The sequence below is a fragment of the Acartia tonsa genome, chromosome 8 (assembly GCF_053477335.1).
Source record: "Acartia tonsa isolate MP-2025a chromosome 8, ASM5347733v1, whole genome shotgun sequence".
Taxonomy (NCBI): domain Eukaryota; kingdom Metazoa; phylum Arthropoda; class Copepoda; order Calanoida; family Acartiidae; genus Acartia; species Acartia tonsa.
The window spans coordinates 21,815,439-21,842,352 of NC_137267.1; the positions used below are offsets into that span (position 1 = coordinate 21,815,439).

The following is a 26,914-nucleotide window of genomic DNA, read 5'->3' on the forward strand; positions in this document are numbered from 1 at the left end:
CTAATTGAATACAAACAAATCTTTTAAATGTCAGATTTTCAAGAGAATGCAAATGTTCTTTTATTATTAATTTCACAACATTAATTTTAAATTATCTGCTTCTCCACTAGCCCCATGCTTTCCCAGGGGCTTGGATTGTCCTTAGTTTGTCTTTATAATTTTATAAAAAGCAAAAAATAGGTTATAAATATGCATACTAACTATTTCATTACTAGGATTTAATGAATGATTAGAGAAGCAAACTATACTACGTTTACATTGTATTGAAGCTACTTATCTTCAAATGTAAACTTGTATATCAATCAAACATATTTGGAATAAGATTGAAAGCAAAGTTGATTAAAATTCCGTCCGCAAAGAAGGAAGTATTCTGTATTCTATTTCAATCCTGAGTAAGGTTTCCACATAGATAAAAAGTTAATAAAGCTCGGCAATGGTACAAAATGTAGAAGATGTTTGTTGCATAGATTGGAACTACTAAATAGTTTCGCTATAGATATTTAATTCCTTTAAAATTTTGCACATTATTGAATTCATAGTAAGAATCCTTCAAATAAAAAAAAAAAGATTTTTAATTCAATACATTCCAAAGTCATTTAATTACTATGGAATATGTAATATTTAAATCTATTGCAAAAGTGTCAAATTGATGTACATTGCACTGGTAATGATAAAATGTCAATTAAAAATTTAGGTTTGCAATTTGTCAACCAACTATTTATGATTTACTAAAAGTGCCCAAAGATTTTTAGCCAACAAATGAGAAAACTTTGGGTTTTAGTGTAATTTACAGTCCAATGTCCCCCCCCCCCCCCGTGCAAATTAGCAATCTATGTAATTTTTCTAAAAGGATTGCAATCACAGAAAACTGACAATTACAAACCAAGAAACCGACTAGACATGACTGGTTCTGAGGGCTGCAAAATCTAACAATTACATTACAATTTCAGTCTTTCTTAGCCTATTTGTTCTCTGTAAAATTATTGTATGATTGGTTGTTTGAAACTATCATTTGACAGGTTAAATTAGTGAACAGGAAACGGGGGGAGAAACTTTTGTAACTAAATAAACTTTTAGAAACTTTTTTCCTACTCATTTTCATTTAGTCAAAAGTATGGTAAATTAGTTGATTTTAAAGTATTTATTGCAAATTTCAAATGAACCTCAATAACCTATGGAGGATAGGAATACCAAAAGTTCTTATTTTTACCTGAAATAAACCAACTAAAGTGGCACAGAAAATCTAATCAATATACCAAGCGACCTTTATCTACAAGTCCTTAGTTCAAAACATTAACATTAAAGGGGAAATGTCTTGGCACGTTTTGGCATTATTGTCCTTGTTAAACATCATTGTTATTCTTTCTTTAAAAAATGGTCTGTAATTTCTAGGCCATAGTAGTAATCTCGTGTGCATTGATGTGTTGCTGTATCCCAATGCAGAAACCATTCAACATTATTCTTTGTATATACCTAGAAGTCAGGGAGGGAGGAGACATTGGACTGTAAATTATACTGGTACCTAAAGTAGGCTCAGAAACTTTGGGTACTTTTATTAAATCTTGATATATTGGTTCAAAATAAAAAATAAAATTCATACCTTTACACCAACAATTTAAATTTACAGAAGAGTTAGTTTTGTCATTAATCATTGGGGATTTACATTAATTTATCGTCCATTGTCTTATCCCTAAAGATCCGTGGTAGATGCATAGTTTTCAGAGTGCATCTTCTCTTTAATTATATTTTGGGGGGATATTACACTTATTACTGTACAATAGTTTTTTTCTTGTAAATCTTATTTTTGAGCTCCATCTAAACGATCTTTTCTTTGTTTTTTACAATATACATATAACAAGGGCAATCGTATTCCTAAAGGAAAGCATACTTGTTGTTTTAAATAGATGTTCTTGAATTAGAGGCAACAGTAAAATATCAAGGTTTCTTTTAATTTAGGGTTTTGAGTTATTGGAATCTAACCATAAACATTTTTGGTTATTGATGGACGTACGGACAAATTCCATGCATATAGTTGGGCTGCTTGTAAATAAAACTTGACCAAGCATTAAATTAATAATTTTTGTTATATAATAATAAAGCCTAATTAAAATCTAATTATATTATTATAAAAAAAATTGCAAAACCAAATTATATCAAAAAAATCTTATGATTTAATTACTTTTCATTTATGAGATAAAAAATATCAAATTAGAATAATAAAAATGTAATAAAAAGAGAGAAGTGGTAAAAATTAGATTACACTGTAAAAAATAATTTTTTCATTTAGTATCAATTGATACGCTGGGGTTGTATTAGACCTGGTACCGTAAGTGTGCTGTATTAACAAAATGAATATATAACACCATGTAGTACTATATACCGTAATAACTATTACTATACAGAGATATTACGTTCTTAGTATCAATTCTTACCCCACAGAGTAACAAAAATTACGAACCAGAGTATTAAAAACTTCCTTCTAGCGTATTGAATTTTATTCCTTAGAGAGTATTAGATAATACTTTAAAATGCACATTCTTTATTTAGTAATACATATTACTCCACAGAACACTAATTAATACTCAATACAGTATTGGAATCTTCCTTATATCGTAATGAGGGTTTTTTTGCTAGAACGTATGGGATGATGCTATACAGTAATGAAATGAATATATAGTATTATCTGATGCTAAATTTATTTTTTATTTTTAACAGTGTAGGAGAAAAGTTATTTTAAAGTAAGGATATAAGCACACTTTTTTTTTTGGATTCATAAGTCCCTTAAAACAGTTTTACTGATGAGTTTGTGCCTTTTAGGGAAGCTTGTGGTTGGTCTTAGGCAAGTTTTTTGGTAGGGAAAGGACTCCAAAAGTAATAGCTTTTACATTTTTTTAAATATATATATTGGTATATTTAAATGTTTTATTTCATCAAAAATTAGACCCAACATTTGAAACCTAGAATGACACATGCAATCTGGAATTCAAGTGGGGACACTTAATGCAATGACTAAATACAGAAGGGTAGGAGATATTAAGCTCAAATAAAGGGTGGTAGTGGATGGGCCAATGAAGGAGGGGACATTTGGCTGTTAACTAAACAACAGAAGTTCCCAAAGTTTTATAATAATGTTTTCTTTTCCGTTGGCTTAATAACTTTGGAGACTCTTATTGAATTGAAAATTGATTAGTTGGTTCATCAAGTGTCCAATCATTTCAACCACTAATTGTAATCTACATAAGATGTGATTTTGTGTATTATCTCGGGAGATTTACATCAAATTATCGACCATTGTCTTATCTCTTTATTCTCCTGGGGATGGGCGGAACTTTTCAGAACTAAACTGACGCCGTTTTTTTTCTTTTAGTTTCACGTCCTCCTTTCATTTAAGTAACTAGGTACACTAATAATTAAAAGTGATCGAATTATTTAGCATTTAGACTAGTTTTAATTATAACACCTCTTATGGTAAGTTGGTGTAGAGTGGTCTAGAAGAAGATATTTAAGAGGACTGCACTACCCTTTTTCACCACCTGGCTTATCTCATTTTTGTCTAAATGATCTCATCAATAATAACTTTTTTGTTCAAACCTGACTAAGAAAAATAACCTAACAACTGCAATTATATAGGATAAACAAAGGAATATTATTGTTTAAAAATGAAATAATAAACCATATTTGCCAACTATGAGTGGGTGAAGTTTTGTTTCAGTTGCATGATCGTTTGTTTGCAAAAATATTATGTGTGCACTCAATTTAGATAAAAAACGAGTGGCTAAATTAAAAATCACTACAACAATGGTCGAATAAATCAAAAGTTTCATTCAAGACAAAATGTTCAAACTTGAAAATAGGCCTTAAACAAGGAATAATTTTGATTGTTAAGAATTTAAAATTGAATATTTTAACCGTAAAACTTTTAGCTTAAATTTTCTTTATTTGTGTATGAACACACTTTTCCTAAAAATGGTGTTGTCCTGAGCAAACAACGAACATTTGGCGTCAATTCGATGTTGCAAATTTTCTTTATTTGCAATGAAAATGTAATAATAGCTAAGTAATCCATTGTTGGACAAAGTAACTGTTGAGTACATGCTTATTGGTATTTTAAATAAAATAACCATCAGTCTACCTTATTTAGCAGCCGAGAAAATCACATTTCCTCCATATCTTTACTGACTGACAGACGGACATACAAAGAGAATTATAAAGTTGGTAGCTTTTTTAAAAGTGCTCTTTTGTCTTTTTGTATGAATCCTAATGAAAACCAACACACACTACCCTTTTTTATGCATATTAAAATAAAATCACGGTCACAGGGAAAATGGACTTAGAATTAATTCTCTCTCATTTTAAAATATTCGTTCTTGTTGACTGGGGTAAAGAAAGAAGGTGAGTAGATTATTTTTCATTACCGTCCTGATGAAAATGCTACAAAGTTACAAACTGAACATTAATATTTTAACGCCCTAGTTTTTTTTACACTCCTATTATATTTCATTGCCATCACTCACTCAGCACCCTCGGTTCCGCCATCTTCACTTCATCATGGCCTGTAGTACGTGTGACAACCCAGAATATTGGTCAAAGTTTAAAACAAATTTGGACGCTGCTTTGGATGTTAAGTTTAAAGAATACGATGCGAATATAGCTAAGATCCTACCTCGACGCGTGGATGAACAATAAGAAGGCTGTGCTTGACCGTTACAACGCCGAGATCAAGAGGTTCAATCCCAGGAACAACGCGTCACCGGTCCCGTTCTTCCCCAATAGGTTAGTCCAGGCGAAGCAAGATATGTCCGACCTCAACAGGAAGACCATGACCTTTGTATATGCCACAAACCAGATTTCGAGGGCCAAAGTCGCTGGCCAACATGTCCAATTTCAGCTCAAGAACGGCAGCCGCTGGATACGCTGCCTTAACCCATTTGGCAAAGACCTGAAGGAAATGGCCCAACCCATACCTGGAAGCGAGGATTTTTTTCTGTCGGAGGCACCGCCTATCCTTTGTTTCAACAAGCTAGCGCCTGAGGAGAGGAAAACATTCTTCTCTAATCAGGCTGACTTAACAGAGGATGACTTCCCAAGACAGTTTAGTACGATCACAGCCCACCCTTCCAGCACGATTCAACATAATTTAACGTCTGCCCCTGCCCCAGCTCTTGGGGACCTAGCTGTGTTTCCTCCCATAGACTCTGCCGCAACCGTCGCAACCGCCGCACATACAGCCGTTGCACCAGCCGCACAGCCCACACAGTCAGTACCTGCCGCCGTCGCATCCGCCGCCGCCGCTACCGCTGTTTTCAATGCCGCACCTGCCGCCGCGCTCACCGCCGCACCTGCCGCAGTGACCGCCGCCGCATCTGCCGCCACGTCTGCCGCACTTGCTGCCGTGTCTGTCGCCGTACCTGCAGCATCTATTGCCGCACCTACCGCCACACACACCGCCGCACTTGCCGCCACGTCTGCCGCATCTGCCGCATCTACACCTGTCGTTGACTCAGCACCTTCTGATCCTGTTGCCCCTGTCGTTGACTCAGCACCTTCTGATCCTGTGGCCACGAGGGCCAAAGCTAGAGATACCGCCAACAAAGCTAAGCAAAGCAAAGCAACAAAGGCGGTAATCACATCATGAAGTTAAGTATCTTATACGACGGAAAAAAAAGGTACCTAACAAAAAATTATTATCATCATTTTTAAAATCATTTCCAAAGTGATTTATTTCGAAAAAATGAATGTTTTGTATCCACGTAAACTCTATAATATTATAATTTTATTATTATATATTACCTAACTTGTTAGAACGCCCACATCGCATATTAATTTCAATCTATTTTTCTTTTCTGCTGATTAGCATATAAAATACATGGAACTTGTATGAAAAAGAGTAGGGGGAACTAAACTAGCTTGAAATGTGTTGCCACCCCCAACACACACATAAACTAAACGCTATCGGAATAACCATAGTAAATATGGTAATTTTTTTCGCTTTAACGATAATATATTGTATATTAACTATTTTTATTTGTCCACTAATATCTACTGTGTTTCAGATGTCCATACTTGATGTTAAGACGATTCCTCCTGCGGTGCTCCTGGACCAGCTCTGCTATGACAAACCTCCTTAATGATCAGATTAACCAGGATCACGGTAACTTAAACGATAACATTGGTCTAAATCTTATGAATCCGATTTACGGCGACTACTTTAACGATTTTGAGAATGAATTCGGAATAAATTGCGTTTTTTCAAGTGAACAAGGTATCGTACAGAAACTGAAAACATTCAATGAAAACCTTCTCAATATTTTTAGTATTAATTGTCAGTCATTACATTCTAAATACAATGATATTGTCTCCACTGTAGACTTCTTTAGGCAACATGATATCCACTTAAATGTTCTGTGTTTTCAAGAATTATGGCTAAATAAGGATGTAAATATGGATTGCTATGGGATTAATAATTACGATTGGCATGTTAAACTCCGCACAAAAAGTAGGGGGGGAGGGGTGGGTATTCTAGTAAGCAAATATTATAAAGTAGATAAACTATTTGATAAATTTTCATTTAAAGAAAATATTCTTGAGTCTATTTGCTTAAAAATTTCCCACAATGGACTAAAGTTTTGCTTACTAAACTGTTATCGGCCACCCAATCAGAATAATGCTGAAATAGAAGAATTTTTTGAACTTTTTTTAGACCTGATTGATAGAATAGCAGCTTTAAGCATACCATACTTCATTGTGGGAGATTTCAATTTTGATCTTTTCAAAATAAATAATATAAATAGCAACTCCATGAGAATTATTGAGTCTTTTTCTTTTAACGGTATCATAAATACCGTTACCAGAGCTACTAGAGTAACTAGAACCACAGCAACCCTCCTTGACTTATTCGGGGTAGGTAACTTTATTCAAAACCTAATGTCTTCCTTTGTTTTAACATCAAAAATCTCCGATCACTTGCCAATTATTAATTCATTCCGAATAGACAAAGTAAATAAACCCAAACCTCCAGATTTCTTTGAAAAAAGAGAATTGAATGATGAAAACTTTGATGCCTTAAACTATGCACTCTACCACACTAACTGGAATCACGTTTTAAGTCAAGACAACACAAACATCGCTTATGATAACTTTATTTCAACCTTTTTGAGACTTTATAATGAAAAGTGTCCAGTTAGGAAAAAACGAAAAAACAAACGTACCCAGCCCCAGCAGCCTTTCATGTCAGATTATTTATTGCGTTGTAGATTGCATAGAGATATTTTGTACAGCAACTTTTTAAAAGACAAAACAATTGAAAATGAAAGTATTTACAATGTCTATAGGAATAATTACAATAGGCAAGTGAGAAGAGCAAAGATTGAATATTACAGAAAACAAATAAGAGATGCAAACGGGGATGGGAAAAAACTCTGGAAAACCCTAAAGGAAGTCATTGGGTTTAGTAAATCTTCCCCTGAGTGCACATACCTTCAAGTAGGCCCAAACAAAATTGAAAATGACCAAGAAATAGCTAATGAATTTAATCGTTATTTTAGTCAGATTGGGTCTTCCCTAAGGCCTGAAATTCCTTCCACCCCCAAAAACTTTTTTGAATATTTACCACCCCCATGTCAAGATTCCCTCTTCTTTGAGCCGTTGTATCCCTTCAAGGTTATTAATATCATTCGTAGTATTAAACCTAAGCGTTCCACAGACATAAATGATGTCTCGATGTATGTTCTGTCTCGCTGTGCTGATACCATTGCCACTCCCCTAACACATGTTTATAATTTATCACTTCAAAATGGCACTTTTCCTGAAAAAATGAAAACTTCCAAAATAGTTGTCCTTCACAAATCAGGTTCACTCAGCGAGGCAGATAATCATCGAGGAATTTCACTCATCGATAACTTTTCCAAACCCATTGAAAAATATGTCTGTGAAACGCTGGTTAAGTTCTTGGAAGATCGGTCTTTTTTTAGCAATCGCCAGTTTGGCTTCATGAAAGGGATCTCAACCTTCCACAATGTATTGAACTTAAGCACATTGATCACCCAAGCACTCAGTCGAGACACTTCCTGTATGGCCATATTTTTGGACATAAGGAAGTGTTTCGACATGATAAATAGGGATATCCTTTTTAGCAAACTGGAGAATTCAGGGATAAGGGGGGTTGCACTTGATTGGTTCCGTAGTTATTATGCAAATAGAAAGCAGCGTGTATTTTTTAAGGGTCTTTTCTCCTCTACAATTGAATTCATTATCATTGGCGTACTTCAGGGGTCAGTCCTGGGACCAATTCTTTTTTTGATTTTTATCAATGACCTTGTTTCATGCAGTGAAGAGATCCTAATCAATCTCTTTGCTGATGACGCAGTGGGCTTCATTGAAAAGCAGAATATTATACAATTGATTAACCTTGCAAAGGAGCTTGTCCCCAGACTGACCCAATGGTACAATGCCAATAAACTTCTCATTCACCCCCGCAAGACCAAATGTATGGTCTTTTCCTCCCCCCGTGAGATACTCACCCCCGCTGAGCTCGCCGCTAAGACCAACTTTGAAGTCTATGTAAACATGAATAATCATAATGAAAATGATGAGTCAAAAATCACTAAGTTGGATCTTGTGAGCGGTACCAATGAGGGTAGTATCAAACACTTGGGAATTCAATTGGACGAGAAAATGAAGTTTTCTTATCATCTTGAAAAAGTCTATAGCAAAGTCTCTAAAATAATTTATAGTATGAAAGTAATGCGTCATTTGTTGGACAAGAAACACTTAAAGCTACTCTATTCTTCTTATATTAAGTCGAATATCGAATATTGTTGTCTCCTGTTCACTGCCTGTCCTATGTATCTGTTAGCACCAATCATTAAGTTGCAGAAGCAGGCCATTAGAATAATCGAAAATTTACCTAGCAGAGCTCACACAGCTGAATTCTTTAAATCTAATGGCATACTTCCATTTAACCTGTTAATTGAATTCAATGTTTGTAAATTTATGCACGCCTATAAATTAGGCAATTTTCCCAAAATCTTTGAAAACACCTGGAATTTTGTTCAAGACAGACATACGTATGGCACTAGGAACAGGAACAACTTTGCTTATGAACCGGGCACCAATAGAAACTTTCTCCTGCACGCCCCTCTTAACTCTTTCCCAACTATATTCAACAACCTTCCACTTGAAATTAAACTAATTGATAATAAAAATACTTTTAAGAAAAAATGTTTTACTTATTACCTAAACAAGATTGAGTTTTAAAAAAAAGCAAATATTTTATTTTTGAAATTAAACTGATTGATAATAAAAATATTTTCAAGAAAGATGTTTTACTTATTACTTATTATCTTAAAAAAAGCAAATACTTTATTTTTTCTCTTCCTTTATTTAACAATTTTTTGTTCTAACTAAGTTTCTATTCGTATCTTTAGCCCTCGACTTTTTGTAAGCATTTAATTTCTATATCAAAAAATAATAAAACAGCATTTCTTTAACCTCAAATCTCAACGAATAGGTTCCGTAGGAACCGACATACATACCTATGTATAGAGTAGCTTTAGCATAGTTTGTTTCTTATCCATTTTATTCATTTTACATTTTATATTTTGACTTTAACTTCTTCCATTATATTATATATTTTTTATCAAGCAGCTAACGAATCGCGCAACCTCTACCTCTATTTATCTAATAAAAAAAATAACAAAGTTTTTTTCATAATTTTGACCAAAAATATATTTATTTATTTAAATTTAGATATCAAAAATTTTGTTTAATAAATGACTATCGCTGACTGGTTAAGCTCATGTAGTGGGCATAGCCATCTACTCGTCGTAGTCGCTGGAGTCGCCGATGTCGTCGGGTTCCTGTTGGAGGAGCTCCTCCACAAGGTCCTGCTGGACGGTGACCAGGCGGTCCATTGCGGCGATGGAATCCATGTTGGCCTGGAAGGAGCGGGCGTACGTGGGCATTACTGATATTAACCTCACGACTAACCCATAGTTGGAATACATCATGCGGAGGATCTCCTCATCGATGGCGTCGTTGCGGAATCTCCTCCACATCAACATGTCGCCCTCGTGCACAACGCCCAACAACCTCCTCTTGACCATAAACCAGAGGTCCAGACAGCGCCTGTCTACCCCCGGAAATGGGAGTAGATCAGGCACTGCCGCGAGGTTCAGCAGCTGCTGGACGCCGTGCACGGGTACAGGATCATCGACTTCATCGCTAGAATTGAGCATAGCGATGAGCTCCTGCACCTGGTCATGGAGGGGAACATTTTCCTCACCTCCAGCCTCCTCCGGAACTTCCGGCGCCCCGTCTGGTAGAGCACCTTGGCCTTGTCCTACTTCCTCTTCTTGATCTGACATCTTGGAGACAATTGAAATTTGACCTTACCTACCCCATATTTATACCCCCCTTGTGTTTTAATACCATGCATTATGCAATCTTAATTTAACTTATTAATTAGTAAATAACTTTCCCCACTTCCGATTTCCCGCGTATTTCCCCTATGCTTTACAACCAATTGTCTCCCTCCCGCCCCTTTTTCCTTCATTCTACTGTGCTTTACCGGAAAACCACTCATCCCCCCACCCCCTACTTTTTCTCCCCCCCTAGCATATACCAAACGATAAGCGCCGCTCTGTCTGTCTGGCTGGTAGCCACGACCGCGCACAAACCATTCACCACGCCCCATTTTATCCCCCTCGTTTTCCTCCCCTCCTCCCCCATACCTGTTCAATTCCTCGACCCATCTCCCTTATTCTATCTAGCCTCTCACTTCACCAACTTACATTTCTTATCCTTACTTTTTTTATGCTAATACTAAATTAATCCATAGCAAAATATTAATTAACAGACATCCTATTACTTTGTACATCTTTCAAATAAAAAATAAAAGTTCATAGCAAGATATCTAGGATTTATTAAAAAACAAATCAATGAATTTATGGTAAATTATTTTTAAAAAAATTATATTTAGCTACTTTTTTCAAAAAACTAAACTGTATTATTTATTTCTCACTTTGCAGATTTTTTTTTTTCTGTTGCCTCACTGTTGTTTTTTTTGTGGACGTCTTGCGGATAATTCCGCGGTTGTTTTTGCGGATATTTTGCGGATATCTTGTATATAAAGTCGTAGAGAACTTGACCATAACTGGTCCTGACCAGAAATGGCCAACTTCTGGAGCTATAGTTGGAGACAAGCCCCCTCTTGTGCAGTTATCCGCTCAGCAATTTCACCTAATTTAGTTTCATGATACTCCATATCCTTGTTTGGGTTGTATAATGTGAGTGCCAACTCGGTTTCTAAATAACCCTGATGGTATAGTAGACGGGCTACCTCACGACGTACTTCCTCACTGACATTGTCACCATTAACTATATTGAGAAGTCGTTGATATGTTATTGTCAGTCTATTGCGTAGCGGCTGCCACATTTGTTGGTACTCTTCCTCTCCGAACATTTTCGTGCCTAAACAACAGAAAGATTTAAACTCCACTAAAGCAAAGCTATAACAAATTGTGCGCGCAATAGCACGCCACAGCCTTTTTTAACATGACCCACTTTCACCCTTTACTTTCAAAAAGAGTGAGATCAATGGATTAATGTAAACGTTTTCTAGCACAAACCACTCTCCTCTCACCTTCCCTCACCTCACCCTCCCCCATATTGTTGCCCCATTCACAGCCATGCTGTGACCAGTTCTCAAAACACAAAAATCAGATTCCGGAGGAATCGAACCTTACACATTTAGGGACACACTCCCATTATCAAAAAACCAAAATCAGATTCCGTAGGAATCGCACATGACCTATTCTTTATTCTGTACAATTATACAATTGTACATCATAGGATTATTATATCCATTCTCAAGAAATAAAAATCAGATTCCGTAGGAATCGAAACCAACCATTACACCTTGTTCACTTAGTACATGATACGATTATATATTAGGATATCTTATTCATTTTTTGGATTTTGGATTTTTGGATTGGACCAAGTGTTATCGCGAGATTTGCCGTTATCCTGTAATTATTGGTGTGGAGATGTCCTTAGACCCGGACAAAACTCCACTCTATAATGAAAATAATTTGTTATAAAGGAAACTGTCTATGTAGAGCTGAAAAGGGATCACAACGGGAATAGCGACTCCTGATGGAGGTTTTGGTTCCTTAATTGTTCCGAATTTACGCTTGGAGAAGTTGCAACTGATAGTAGGAGGATGTCTGAAATACACAGCAAGATATTTTTGTTCTTTCATTGTTAAGATTATTATTTATTTGCACATATAACATTGTATCGGCTTAGCAAGCGTCAAAGTACACCAGTGGCTCCACAACCCTTAAAGGGTTATGCTAACTATCTGGTACAATGTTGCATGGAATTTTTTCTGTAAAATGTTATCTTCATCTTATTCGAACTGGCCTGGTAACTAGGTGGAGACGAAGTTCGGCCAATTCCATGCTAGGTACTTAATAATAGTTATTATGTATATTATTATATTATTACCAAACCTGCAGCAAACAAACCAGAAGAATCAAACAGATCAAAGCATAGTAACATAATGTATGATATATATCTAATAAAATATGTTGTACCTTTGAGGAAAATAAATCTTATCTTATCTTATCTTATCTTAAACAATATTATCCAAATAAGTAGTTTATTAGTGGCATTGCCCTTAGCTTAAGGGGCTTCTTCGGTAACAATCCTTCCATCTAGAAAAAGAAGTAATTTGGCTTGGCAGCCGCGCGTCAGCCAATTGTTTGCCTCGGGGAAACCAACCTTTTACAATGTTATGAGTCAGCTGGAAGTCTAAACGTGACCAAATATGACAATCCCTCTCTTCTAAAATAATCGACGTAGAGCCCTGCTGAAAACAATTTTTCACGAGATTTGTTTTTAAAAAGATTTTTATTTTATTATTATTTCATATGGTAAAAAGACGATTAATTTACAAAATGTTGGTTGTGTTTTTAGTCGACTTTTTTTCGCCTACAGTTTTTTAAAGAAATGACTTTACAATCTTGGTACTGCAATTTTGGTGGGTTGTTCTAATCTGTAACAGTCATATGGGGTTTTAGTAAAACATCAAAACAAAATCCGATTTTATTAGTATGGTTTCGAAACCGATTAATATACGCTAGATTAGGACCGGTTAAAAGCCATACAGAAAAGTCATGTATAGCTTAGTATTACAGATAATTCGGCCCCTCGGGTCTAACGAAAATGATTTTTTACCCGCTGAAAGTTGTCTTTTTTTTTCGTCGCTAATATATACTATCAAATAAATATTTTATTTTTCTTAAACTTAAAAAAAATATTATGTGTTTTTTTTTATAATTGGCTAAAACGCAAATTTATTTTTTTCTGTATTGAAGGACAACTAATATCTAGAATAATTAGAATATCATTTTATAACTGTGTCTTTTTCTTCATCTTTTTTTATTCTAATTTATGCTTTATCATTTACATAAAAAGACAGCAAAGACAATACAGTAAGCATGGATATTTTGGTTTAAAAAAATATAAATGAATTTTACTACTTGCTTATAATATTTTAGTTTTTCAAAAGAAACTGTTATAAAATATTTAAATAGACTATTTCAATAACTTATTACAAAATAAACTTTTTACATCAAAATTCCATAAAGTTTTGTCAAATATCACTCAAATAATTTTGACAAAAAAAAAACATTTATCTTATTTCTGGCAGTTGTAAAAAGTACCAGATTAAATGAGTTAGAATATTTTGGATAATAATTGTTCTATTTGTAGAGCAGCTTCACAACAAAAATATATTTATTTTTGTAATCATTTTTAGGAACAATTAGAATAATAAAGTCTTTAACCCCCTTTTTCTTTTAATGCACACAATTTAGTATGTCTATTTAAAACAGTAGAAATAAAGAACAGGTTAACCTAAGAAAATAACCAATTTACCACTTTTATGATTACAAGAATACTCTTGTGTTAAAATAAATACTCTTGGTAGTACATAGGCTGTATCCTTTTTTTTTTTAACTGATATTGATTTCTCAAAATTAAATTTACTTTTATTTAGAATTTTAAGCATTTATGAGTGCACACTGCATGAAGCAAAGCTGTGCTGCTTTTGTCCCAATTAAACAGGACACATTGTGCATTAGTAATAAATCTTTTAACTAAATTATCCTCAATAGATATAATAGTTCTAGATGGTCCATCTGACCCCATTTTTCGACAAACTTAAATAGAGATTTTTAACAGACAAAAACCTTTCCTTTATTTTTTTGTTATATACGAGATATTGGCGACGAAACTTTTTGACGATATAATCTTTAAAATGCAAACTTTATTCTAAGAAATTTTACTATTCATTACTAGCTCACGATAGAAGAAATTTTTGCACGAATTGATTTGCCTAGTATAAGCTTTATCCTAAGAAATACGACAATTTATAGCTGACTCATAATGTGAACGTAATGAAAAAAATGTACCCTAACGTACCAAAATCAGTTTCAAGCAATGACATGTCTTGAATGTGCCTTGGCTGTTATCCTAATGGCTGATTAAGACATTATGTTTCTAGATTATCTTCCTTAATTTACTACTCTATGCTAGCAACTCTATACTACTTTAGAGTATACGTTGCTGATAATCCAGAAAACTGGCAAATGCCACGCTAATCCAATTATAATTTTGGCAGAATTATGTCCAGCAGCAGGGCTGTACTCCTGGAATCCAGGTTTAATCAGGGAAACAAGGGATAATCAACAATAAAATAATCTTCCCCCAAACTTTTTCTGTTGCTTAAAACTGTTGGAGGAAAAGCTTGGAACAGAACAATAGTACTCAAAATAATATAAGAATTTTCTAACTATTTCAATCTACCAATAAAGAATTATCACTAACAATATTTATTGGGAAAGATTCTTTTTTTGTTTTTTGTCATATCCCGAATCCCTGAGGTTTAATATCGTTATAATATGGTTTCCATTCTAAAGAATTCAGGAATTAAAGGATAGGACATGTATGATAAATAAATTCAAAAAATTAAGGTTTCACTTTGAGAAGCTTGTGATTTTCTTTAAATGAGGGGGAGGGGGGGGGGTGTGGGATTGTTGATGATAATTTTACTGTCTATTCCCCCCCCCCAAAAAAAAAAAAATATAATCTTATTTCTAGGAAAGCTTCGAAACCGATAACTATCTGCTGGAATAGAACTGGTTCTCAGTCATACTGAAAAATCATGTATAGCATCCTTTTTACTAATTATAAAATGAACTAGGATTTGACATAAATTGTATTTTGATCAAAACATCTTTGCTTCTTAAAACAGATGAATTGATAATTTTTGTTTTCTACACGTTTTATGTACACTTCAATTAAACTGTTTCTTGTGTGAAAATTTCTCTAAATATTTACCTATTAATTAATTAATTTAAATAAAAATCTATTAAAGTCCCATAACACCACAAAAATGATTCTTTTGTATGTAATTTTCCTGGGTTTATTTTCTAGCACCAAGTTAATCCTAACATAAAATGTTCAGGTGTTTTTTTTATATAAATAACGCAACAAAAGTGTAATTTGTAGAGGCCTATCTCTAGGACAGTAATACTTTTAATAAAGAATGGATGGCATTTTGCCTAATAGTTCCTTATCGAGCTTAACCCCACCCCTCTTTCATTTCGAAACTTAGGTTTCGGGTAGTTTTCCTTTTATTACTTTTTAGGTACTGGGTTGTCAAGAGATTCTGAGCCATTCTGAAAAATCTTGCATCGTATCGCATTATTGACAATTTTCTATTAATAACAAAATATAAATCTTAATACTCAGGACTAACAAAACTAGAAATAATCTTATAATCTTTAATTTTACTAACCTCTGAAAGCTGTCAATAATACGATGCGATAAATAACTATTAAACATAAATGAATGAAATATGCTATTTGTGCTGTAAGATTATATTACGTACATTTTATAAATATTTCCTAGTCTACGTGTCTACTTGAAGCAAGTAAACTAATCTCAGGAATGCAGGGATGGATAAGTAAAAATAATTTAATCTTTGCACTCAATCTTTTTCTATATTTAAATATACATGAAGATGCATTTTATAATTAAGAAAATACGGGGGGGGGTTGGATTTTTATCTTGAGATTGCACATCCCTGTAGTCCTGACGCAAACCCTTTCCCTTTTAGATATACATACCTTGCATTTTCCTTTACAGGGATGGTCATCAGGATTATGTTAATCAAATATTAAGGGGTCTCAAGGGGTGGGCAATTGGACATTACGTCCCTAACGATGATAAACTAAATTACCCCTTTTATAGATAAAGATTAAATGTTTGGACCTATTTAACGTATTAGATAATGTGGTTATAAAACTTTGGGCACTAGTTGACTAAGTAAAAAAATTGTGTTGCCATATTTTTTCTTGGTAAAACCTACTCAAAAATAATTTTTCCTTGGACCTGTAAGTAGCATCACTGCAAAGGGGATCTATATCGGTTCAGTGGTTAGCGTCATCTTTCGCTCCTCACACTGATAGACAGACCCCTGTAACTTTTATTTAAATTGTTCTGGATAATTGTCCGTGTTCCCTCTTTTAAAGGGAACATCTTAACGCAAGAATGTTACAGGTGTTTCCTAATTGTAGCACAAAAAATATATAGCAAGTATCGCAAAATGATTCTTTTTATTATTTTTGTTCCTTGGGTTGAGAAGAATAGTCGAAAACCTTGCAAAGGTCTAGCTGTTCTTGATATTTTAAATAACAGTAAGACGTAGTTTTGATAAACTTTTTGGATGTACCTACATCATGTATTCTAATATAGCTATTTTCATATTGGTGATAAAAAATGGACACCTACTTTCTGTAGATTATAATGGAATTTTCATCTAGTATAATCTTATTAGTGTTTACTGTTTAGTAGTGCATATGCCTGGCCTATACACATATCATGTGTCATGGCATTGCGCTTAGTAAATTATAATAAATCAATATTTGTTAATATATAAGGTTTTTAATTAGTAAATTTACTCGTGTATGACAGATTTTCTGGACGACAGTGTTAGTGTTGATAGTTTGTTAAGCCACGTGCTACAGGGATCTTAAGGGATAAGACAATTACTGATAAATTGATGTACATTCCCAATGATGATGCACATGATTATCCCTTCTGTAGATTAGAATTTGTGGTTGAAATGTTTGGACACTCAACAAAATCAACCACCCAATCTAAGTTCAATAAAAGTCCCAATAGTTGTTAAGCCAACGAATAAGAGAACGTTATTATAAGACTTACAGGACTAGTGTAATAAACAGCCCAATGTCCCGTCCCTCCCTTGCAATTATTGCTTTAATTTGTTTCATTTCTGGTGATTTATTTGATTTAAATAGGAAACCTCTGGGAGGGAGGAGACATTGGAATGTAAATAATAGTGGTACTCAACGTTTGATAACCACGTTAACTTATTCTTTGTCCCAAAATCTTAAAGTACTCATATGGAATTTAAAATGGAGTGTTCCAAACTAGCAGTATTCTAACGTTTTAACCAGTAATTTAAATCTGCAGATTATCATATGATTTTGTATATCATCATTGCGAATGTATATAATTTTTTTTCTATTGTCTTTTCCCTGAAAGATTTTTTTTGTGAAATAAACTAATTTAGATAATAAAAGAATCAATCAGGAAGGGGGAGAACAAAAAATCTACAACTCTTTCTTCCACCAATTTGTCACTGCCCTACGCAGAATTTAGCCATCATCTTTATTTTGTCCTAACCATAAATTTTCAAGAATTATTTACCTTTGTAAAATGTTCGTAACAGACAGACGACCAAACTTCAAGTGATTTTAAGCCAATAATATCGTCATTGTGCTATTGTTTTAATTGATTAAAATTAAATAATAATTGCATCATCTTTTGTTCAAAACTTCAAAGTTGTTGAAAGCAGGGATGTTAGAGATCTTTAATATAGGTTAAAATTCAAATAGATAGATATCAGTATTTCAATATAATCATGCAAAATAATAATAATAATATTATCAAACATATTCACATATGCATAGTTTGGTACTTTCATAACCTGGGTTTGCTGTTGCAAAAGCTGAAAATACCAGTTATGGCAAAAAAGGCTTATTTAAATAAAAGACAAAATATTTTTCCTCCAATTAAAAGAAATCCTTGTATAAAAGTAACAGGGAGGTTGCACAAAAGGATCTCGCTATCCGTTGAACCGATTCTCTTTTACAGTATAGCTTCTTATAGGTCCTAGGAAGGTTTAAATTTTTTTTAGGGAGAGTACCTCTACCCTTCCCAGATAAATCACCCTAAGAAATCCTTTTAAAACTAAAATTAAAAGTGGGAGTGTTGACTTCTCACCCCCCTTCTAACCTCAAGCACCCCTAGAGACCTCTGTTGCTTATATGTAATACCTTTCAATATTTTTTATTTAGGTATTCCTTAAGCCATGATTTCCGTGGTTAGTGACAATGGCAATTATGGATGTTTTTCTTACTTCATTTTTTAACTAAGACAATAGAAAATATCTCATTTTTAATTATAATTCGATTTTTTAAACTTAAAAAAAGCTTGCACATTTTTACTTTGAGTTTTTAAAAAATATTTTAAATGTGTACTGTGTAGGTAATATTTTCATTGTTTTAATTCTTATACAGACATTGAATAAAAATCAATGAAGTATGAAACAGGTTTTATTAATAATTTATAAGCAAAAGCTTTATAGAACCATTTTCTGAACAAATCAAACAAAAAATTTACTACTAAAATTATTTTAAATTACTTCTGTTCGAATTATAATGTCAAGATTTATTTTAGCAAAATTTTTAAATTTTTTAAAGAGAACTAAATAAAGCTTATAGAGATCTTATATATAAAGAACAATGGTATATTATATTTAATTTATTTACATCAAAAGAAAAACGTTCCTAGATTTTTTTGCTATATAAAATTTTGGTAGATTTTTGTGTTTATTAATTGAACAATATTGGCAGAGCCGGCTTCACTCTCAGTTGTCAATATATCCTTCCCACTAGACATGAATACACGTCTCTCTGTTAATTAAATTCTAAAATTTGACATTTTAGTTATGAATTCATTTTAAAGTGAGTTATTAAATAGTGTTTATAAATGTTAAGAAGTATTTATGAATGCTTAAAGGTATGACTTAGAAACATGTACAATTGTAAAAGTTGAAATATTTAAAAAGCACGTTAAAAATTGTTTTAAATTTTTTTAGGGAAGGAGGGGACATTGGGCTGTTAATATACTAATCTCCAAAGTTTTATAATAACGTTTTCTTATTTCTTGAGTTAACATCTTTGGGGACTTTTATTAAATTTTGATTGGTTGGTTCATTAAGTGGTAATTTGTGTATCACATTTCTCTTGTCTATCCTCTCTTTCAGTGACATATTCCCAGAGAAGGAGGGTACATTGGGCTGTTTATTACACTGGTCCCATAGTTTTATAATTACGTTTTCTAAATCGGTTGATTGGTTGTTTCATATAGTGTCTAAAAGTTTCAACAAGAATCTACAGAAGGGGTAATTATGTGTATAATCATTGGTGATGGACATAAATTTATCGACCAATGTCTTATCCCTTTTGATCCCTGCAAATCCCTGAAATATTTAATAACATAATTATTTAATTATAATGATATTTAAGTCAACGTTGTTTTTTGAAAATAGTTTGATAATGGATGCTTTAGTTGAATGTTTTAATTAGACAAATAACCTTTTATTTGCTTTTCATTGTTTTAATCAAATATATTTCAAATATTTCAATTTTATTCAAATTTCAAATACTTTATCAAATTGATTTTCATTGCACAAAAAAAACAAGAATATTACGTTTAATAGAAACGTAGCCTTTGGATAAAAAAATATAAAAAATTTTAAGCAAGCTTTATTTTTTTTTCCCCCTTATTATTTTGGAGCTTTGTAATTGTATTCAAAGTTTTTTGTTTAGAATAGAGGATGTGTTTACCCCCCCCCCTTCAAATGTTAAAACCCGTATTTTACCCCCCTTCAAATTTTAAAAAATGCATTAGATTATCCCCCTCAAACCTTTGAAACCCCTCATTGTATGCACCCTTAAATATAGAGCTTGGGCGTCACTAAGGATGTTATTTATAAGTGATGACTCATGAATTAAATGTAATAACGAATAAAAAGATGCAGAGTAGCTTCGCCACTTAGAATATTTTATCCTGACACGAAAGGATAAAATAAAATAAAAATACAGATTTTGGTTTTAATAAACAAATTCATTCATGGAAAACGTTAGAATATTAATAACATGCGGCTGCGCCCCTTGGATCAACGAGGTCTGCATTCGAAGATTTAGAAAATAGCCTAAAACCATCATAAGACTTAAATTTAAAAAGTAAAATAAAACTGGGACTAACGTGAAGCTTCCCGTACATGGAGAACTCAATCGGTTCAGTAGCTGTCAAAATCTACAAACAAAAAACCTTACTACTTTATATTATAGGATAGCATGCAATAAGCTTCTGATTAGCATATTTTTGCTTATTGATCTAATTTTTTTCCTGCTTGGCTCTAGCCACCAGGGCTTAGTTTAACTACCTGTTTATTTATCTACTTTTTATTACATGTTGGAATGGCACGAAACTATAGAAAAAATCTTTAAAAAATCAAAATAAAAACCAGAAAAAAATAATAATAGGATGTGATGTATATTTTTTAAAAAATAAATAACCAAAAAAAATAAAAGGTAATAAATCAATCAAAAGATGTAACTCATCTTAATTGTCAGAAAGCTCAAATAGTACATTTTTTGTTCTATGCTGTTTGATTTTGGGTTCAATCTTTAAACTTTTTAAAAAATTGGGTATAGTCCATTTCGTGACAACGTCTCTTAAGGGGCGTTTTATCGCGTTTTCACAGTAACTTTTCCCCTATTTCTAGCCACTGCGGGGTCTCTAACCCTGCGGGACCAATTGCCTAACCCTGCGGGGCAATCACCTAACATAACATAATCTAAAATAAGCTACTGTAAAAAAAATAAAAGGGATGTCAGTGGGGGGTGGGGGGGGGGGTGGGGGGTGGATGATGGAGGTGTATAGAAGGCCAGAAAATGGCTTAAAACCAGACATTTGAAAAAAAATTGTGTAGCCTAAAACCATCCCGGGACCTATAAGAAGCTTCACTGTAAAGAAGAACCATATCGATTGAGCGGTTAGCGAGATGTTTCGCTACATATAAAAAAGCTTACTACTTTATATAATAGGATAACAACACTACAAAACGAATCCTTTAAAAAAAAATTAATAAATTGTAATTTTTAAGGATTGAACTGTAATCAAAATGAGAATAACATCGCAATAGTAAATTGATAACTACCTTTCCGTACACTCCCACAAATCACTGAGAGTTAACATTAAAACCCAAATTTTAATACATTGTTAACATTATTTTAGTTTTCTGAACTTATTTATAATTATTTGCATATACCTATATAATACAATGTAGAACGATGTCTGTCTGTCCGTCCGTCCGTCCGTCTGTCTGTCCGTCTGTCCCTTAAGATCTCGGTAACCACTGGACCGATCGGATTCTACTCTTCAGGGTATATACCTATTGGTCCTGTGGTGGTTTTAAGCTATTTTCTTGGGGGGTGGGACACCCCCCCCCCCAAAAAAAAAAAATCCCCCCCCTTTTTAAAAAAGAATTTGCTTAAGATTTCCCTGGTCCTTTAACGAATTTTGCCTGAATTTATTTTTTAAATTACCTCTTGGGGGGGGGGGAAAGCCCCTAGAGGCTAGGGGCGAAGCCGCTAGTATATTTATTTTATAAGAACTATTTTGACTTTAAATAAACATATAATTGAAATCTACAAAAAAAATTAGTTAAATCTATCTCCTGATTGGTGCATCCTCTTTCTAGCTGCAAGTTTATTTTTATTATTGGTTCCAGGACAAGCACAGGAGTGACAAATGTCGTAGTGGACATACGCAGTAGTGTCTTAGATATTAAGTAAATTAAGTATTTCTATACAGGTTAGGTTAGGTTAAGATAAGAATGTACAAATGTGCCCCACTCAGGGGTTAGGCATTTAAAAAAACCTGTAAGTAGGTTTAAGATAGGTAAAATAAGGTTAAGTGTCCACTCCGACGTTTTGTCGCTCCTGCGTTTGTCCCAGGAGCTCATTATGGAGTTATGAAATAATCTTTACCATATAGTTTTCATAATGTGATTTTTTGTTTCAGGTAATCACAGACAGTGAGGGTAAGAGTGTGACAACTATAACACAGTTCCATTCATCTGCCAGCAATGGAAGTACCCCAACCAGTTCACAGGTATTGTCAATAAATCACACTCAACCTGTTTTATAATACTAATTTGTCATTTATATGTATTTACAGAATTAAAAAGTTAGGAATAGTTGTAAGCTTTTTGAAAAATTAGTGCCAATCAATCTGCAATTCGTTGGCTTAAAAACGTTAATTAGATAGAATTATAATAAAAATAAAAATAAAAGTGAGTGTTTTAAGACCGCAAATCAACTTTATATTATATACCATTAAAGAAACTGCTGCGCAAAAACAGTCGCCCTTTATCGTCCATTGTCCTGTATAATAGAGAAAATAATTCTTGTTGATTTAAATTCTTAATTTCAGGCGAAGAAGAATTTAGTTAGTAAACAGATAGAAAGATTATATGGCGGAGATCCTTTTGCTCAGGTTAGTTACATTAATAATCACATTCTGCTGGGAGGGAGGGGACATTGGGCTGTTCGTTACATTAGTCCTCAAAGTTTTATTTTAATTTTCTTATTTGATGGCTTAAAAACTTTGTGTCCAAACGTTTCAATCACTAATTGTAAACTATATAAGGGTTAATTTTGTGTATTATCATTGGAGATGTACATCCAATTATCGTCTATTGTCTTATCCCTTTAGATCCCTTCATTTTTTGCCCTGTTGTACGCAAATTGCGTAGTTTCAAATTGCAGTTTTGATAACTTTCACAATAAGATTTATTTATCTTTATCCATTTATAAAAGTAACAGGATGTCTGTCTGTCAGTTTGCGTATATGTGTTTAGCGTAGGATCTCCATAACCGCTGAACCAATATGGTTCTCCTATACAGTAAAGCTTTTCATATTACAGGTAATAAACTGTAATAATACTGGTCAAAACATAAAGTAGCAGATATGTCTTTTTGCTACGTGTCAAGACACGTGACATAAATATTTCAGAAATTTCATTGGTTGCACAGTAGCTATTTTACTGAAAAAACGATGTCAATATAAGTAGTATATCAACAATAGGTTAAATTAAGAAGGGCAGTAAACTGTAATTCAGCAATAAGAGAATATTCAATAACATATTAAAGGAAAAATTAGGAAACTAACAGGGAAAGTAGGATAATCTATAAAAGAAGATTATTTGTGTCATTTAAGGCTGTAATGTCGTACGTACGGTACGTATATTGCTTTGTTATATAGAAGCTATGGTCTTTAAAAAAAAAGGTTACTGGTTTAGTGTTGCAGAAACCCTACAGAAGTGTGCATACAAGTGAAATATTAGAAATTATTGCAAACTTAATCCCAATTTAGCAGGGATAGGGGTAATAAATGTATAAATATATAACCTGACAACTACCTGGATCCCCCGGTTGGGGACCTTTTTCGCCTGCTAGCAAATTGCTTTTTGCACTTTTGTAGTGACTTGGCTGTGTTAATATCCCGACGCTATTGGTTGATTTTCAAAGGACCAACTGAAAGTCGGCAAAGGTTCCTCGAGGTGGGGTCTTACAGTTATTTAACAGCTTCCTCCTCTATTATATTACTTTACTGGGAAAATTACTAACTTCTTATATCCAGTCTACCTGAATATCTATTGAAAATACTAATATTTTATCCATTTATCTCTTCATTTATTCCTGAACTTAATTCCTGAGTAAAGTATTAAATTGTAAAAACTAAACAATAGTAATTTGGAAACACTCTTAAGTGACATTATTCTTGTAAGTTTTCCTTCTCGGTAATTAGATTTAAGTTACTTTGTTTTTGCTAGCAGCTGCGTTCCCAAGAGGCCTCTAGGGACCCATGAGGGAATGGGGGGTGGTGGTGGTAGAACCTTCAATTTTAGATTTAAAAGTAAATAAAGTTGGGGTTGAGGATGGAAGAACCCTCCCCCAAATCTGTCATCTTTCCCAGGACCTATGAGAAGCTACATTGTAAAGGATAATCATATCAGTTCAGAGGTTAGCGAGATCCTTCGGTACACACAGATATATAAATATTGGTAGACATGTGATTTTCACGGCTGCTGTTTAATATAGGTGGCTGTTGTGTGAATATTTTCAAAATAACAATTAAATTCACTTTGTCAGTCTTTCTGTAGTGCCACTAGAAACATGAAATTTTTATTGCTGAAAATTGATTTACACAGCTGCTGTAAAAGATAAACTTATTTTTGTAGATCAACCTCTGACTTATAAGCATCTTATCTGCATCTTAAATTGTCTGTTTGTTTTCTTTTGTGAGCTTTAGTTTGAACTAATATTGTTTTTTCTTCTTTCAGATACGATTAACTAGCCCCGAGCATCAGGTTCGAGCCCACGCCTACGAGGATGACCTAGGTGGAGGACTACATGGTAGAAATGGCAAGGATTCACCGGAGCGAGGCTTCGGAAATGGCGGCGGATTCTTTTCCAAACGCTTCGGCATCACTAAGATGAAGGTATATATTTTTCTGAAATTTTGCACTTGAGCTGGTTTAAGGCTATTTTTCTGACCCCTGCCCTTCCCTAGTGGCTAAGGGTGAAGCAACTAGTATTCTATATCTAACTAGTGCTTAATTGTACCGACTTTTTAAAAAATAATATATTCTAGGCATATTATCAATGTCACTTTAATTTGACTTCAGCCCCTAGCGTTTAGAGACTTTTTACGATGAAGGGATTTCGCTTATCAACTCTCTTCCCTTGAAAGAAAACAGCCGAAAACCTGACTGCTGCGGTTTTCTAAGATCTTTTTGTATCCCGAATTCCAACTACTTATTTATTTCATATTATTTAGATTTATTTATAACAATCCTAATAAAGTAAAATAATTAAGAATTTTGAAATGATAATATTACATCATCCTGTAATTTGATTATCATTTGATAACAAAATACAAGTATTGCATTTCTCAACTACTAAGCAAAATTTATTCATTTCAACTTTAAAAAGGAAGTTTTTCGAATTTGGTTTGTATGCAAAATTCTGGAAAAAGTTCATTCTTATGAGTAAAAAGTAATATGGCAATAAGGGTTATGAAACAGTTGATGCAATTACATTAAAAGTAAGGTAAGATGAGTTAGCATAATTGATATGTGAAAATATGCATACATAGTGATCAATCATCCTATTTTACATAAATAATCCCCCTTACTTAAAAAAGAGTTTTTTTTAATAACATCTTACAATATAGAGTTTGTCGTCCTTTTAATCTAGGGATTAAGTCATACTTAACAAGGATGAACTGTATTTAAACAGGAAAATGTTGGTAATCCAGGAATCTTAAGGGATAAGACAATGGTCGAAAGGTTTTCACATTTCTAGTACTTGAACCTACAAATGAAAACTCAATAAAAGCACAAAAAGTGTATAACCAACATGTTTATAAAAAAAACTTTAGGTACCAGTGTAATTTACAGTTCAATTACACTTATTTAAAATACTGACTTATGGACGTACTAACATACACCAATTGTATAGTTGCTGCGCAGTGCGCAACTAATAAGAAAACATTTGTTTAAACTTCTTATGTTTAATAATATTGCAAAAAAATTATTTAATTTAAGTAGTTGGAATTATATCTTGTTACCATTAAGTTGCATTTTATTACAATTGTTTTGCTGTTTTTCAGTAGCGAAGCTACCATACAATTTTCTAATTTCCTTCGACTTCTAGAATTATATCTTGTTACCATTAAGTTGCATTTTATTACAATTGTTTTGCTGTTTTTCAGTAGCGAAGCTACCATACAATTTTCTAATTTCCTTCGACTTCTAGGCTTTAAGTCTTTTTTCGTACTCATTCGAAACCGATTTTTATCTGGTGGATTAGACCTGGTTCTCATCCATTCGAGAAAAAAAACTATGTTTAGCATCGTATTATATCCAGTTTTCTACGAATATTAAAATGTACAATCCTAAGATTAAACTAGTTTTTTGGCCCGTGCCTTCGGCATCTTGTGGTTAAAAATCTGATTTAATCTTATAAATGTACATTTTATATCCGCGGAAAGCTGTTTACAATATGAGGCGAGAAATAATTATTATATTGTTAAATACTTGCATTAAAGTTTTATTTTATGTATTTGATTTCTATTTCCTCTAAAAAATATAGCTTTGCTTATATATTAATTGTCTTTTAGATATATTATTACCTATTCAGAAAAAAAATTCAATTAAAACTTTTTTCAGGATCATTCCACCTTAAAATCCCCAGAACACGATGTGCCAGGAGAAATTAAGCCTTTAAAGGTAATAATAAGCTTTTCCATTTTTTATGTCTTTTTGTAAAAAAAAGTCATATTGTTTTTACTTCTTCCAACAATTCATTATTGTTAAAAATACTTTCTCGTTAGTTTTATTGCCCTACAGGCCTTCAAAACAGTGGTCTTAAATATGTCTGTGTCACCCTATTTAAGTTTAGTATCATTTAGCAGATTTTTATGATTTCCAATTGTTCTCTGTAGTACTTTTATCTATCTGCAAGAGTAGTGGGGGGTATGTATGTATGTAAAAGAAATGACAGTAATCTTCTTTCATTTCTGAAAGGCATCAGTTTTTATAAAAACTTATCTTGTTATAATTTCTGATGACTAAATGCAACTTTCAATCTATTTGAAAGAAACAATAAGAAATCAAAAA

At 33.2% G+C, this 26,914-nt stretch overlaps 1 protein-coding gene across 7 annotated transcripts in view; it reads left to right on the forward strand.

The window, feature by feature from the left end:
• The window catches only part of LOC145326299 (uncharacterized), a 195,751-nt gene that overhangs the window by 152,521 nt on the left and 16,316 nt on the right, over positions 1-26,914 (forward strand). For 6 of the 7 annotated variants that reach the window (XR_013881823.1, XR_013881824.1, XM_080169573.1 and 3 more), the window contains 4 exons: positions 22,252-22,341; positions 22,663-22,725; positions 24,575-24,733; positions 26,465-26,524. Coding sequence is in view for 5 of the 7 variants with exons in the window: in XM_080169573.1 (XP_080025699.1) it covers positions 22,252-22,341; positions 22,663-22,725; positions 24,575-24,733; positions 26,465-26,524 (372 nt within the window). In the remaining 2 variants the exon portion in view is untranslated. Of the gene's footprint in view, positions 1-19,131; positions 19,177-22,251; positions 22,342-22,662; positions 22,726-24,574; positions 24,734-26,464; positions 26,525-26,914 lie in introns of those variants that run through there. The other variant, XM_080169577.1, reaches the window with a different exon arrangement.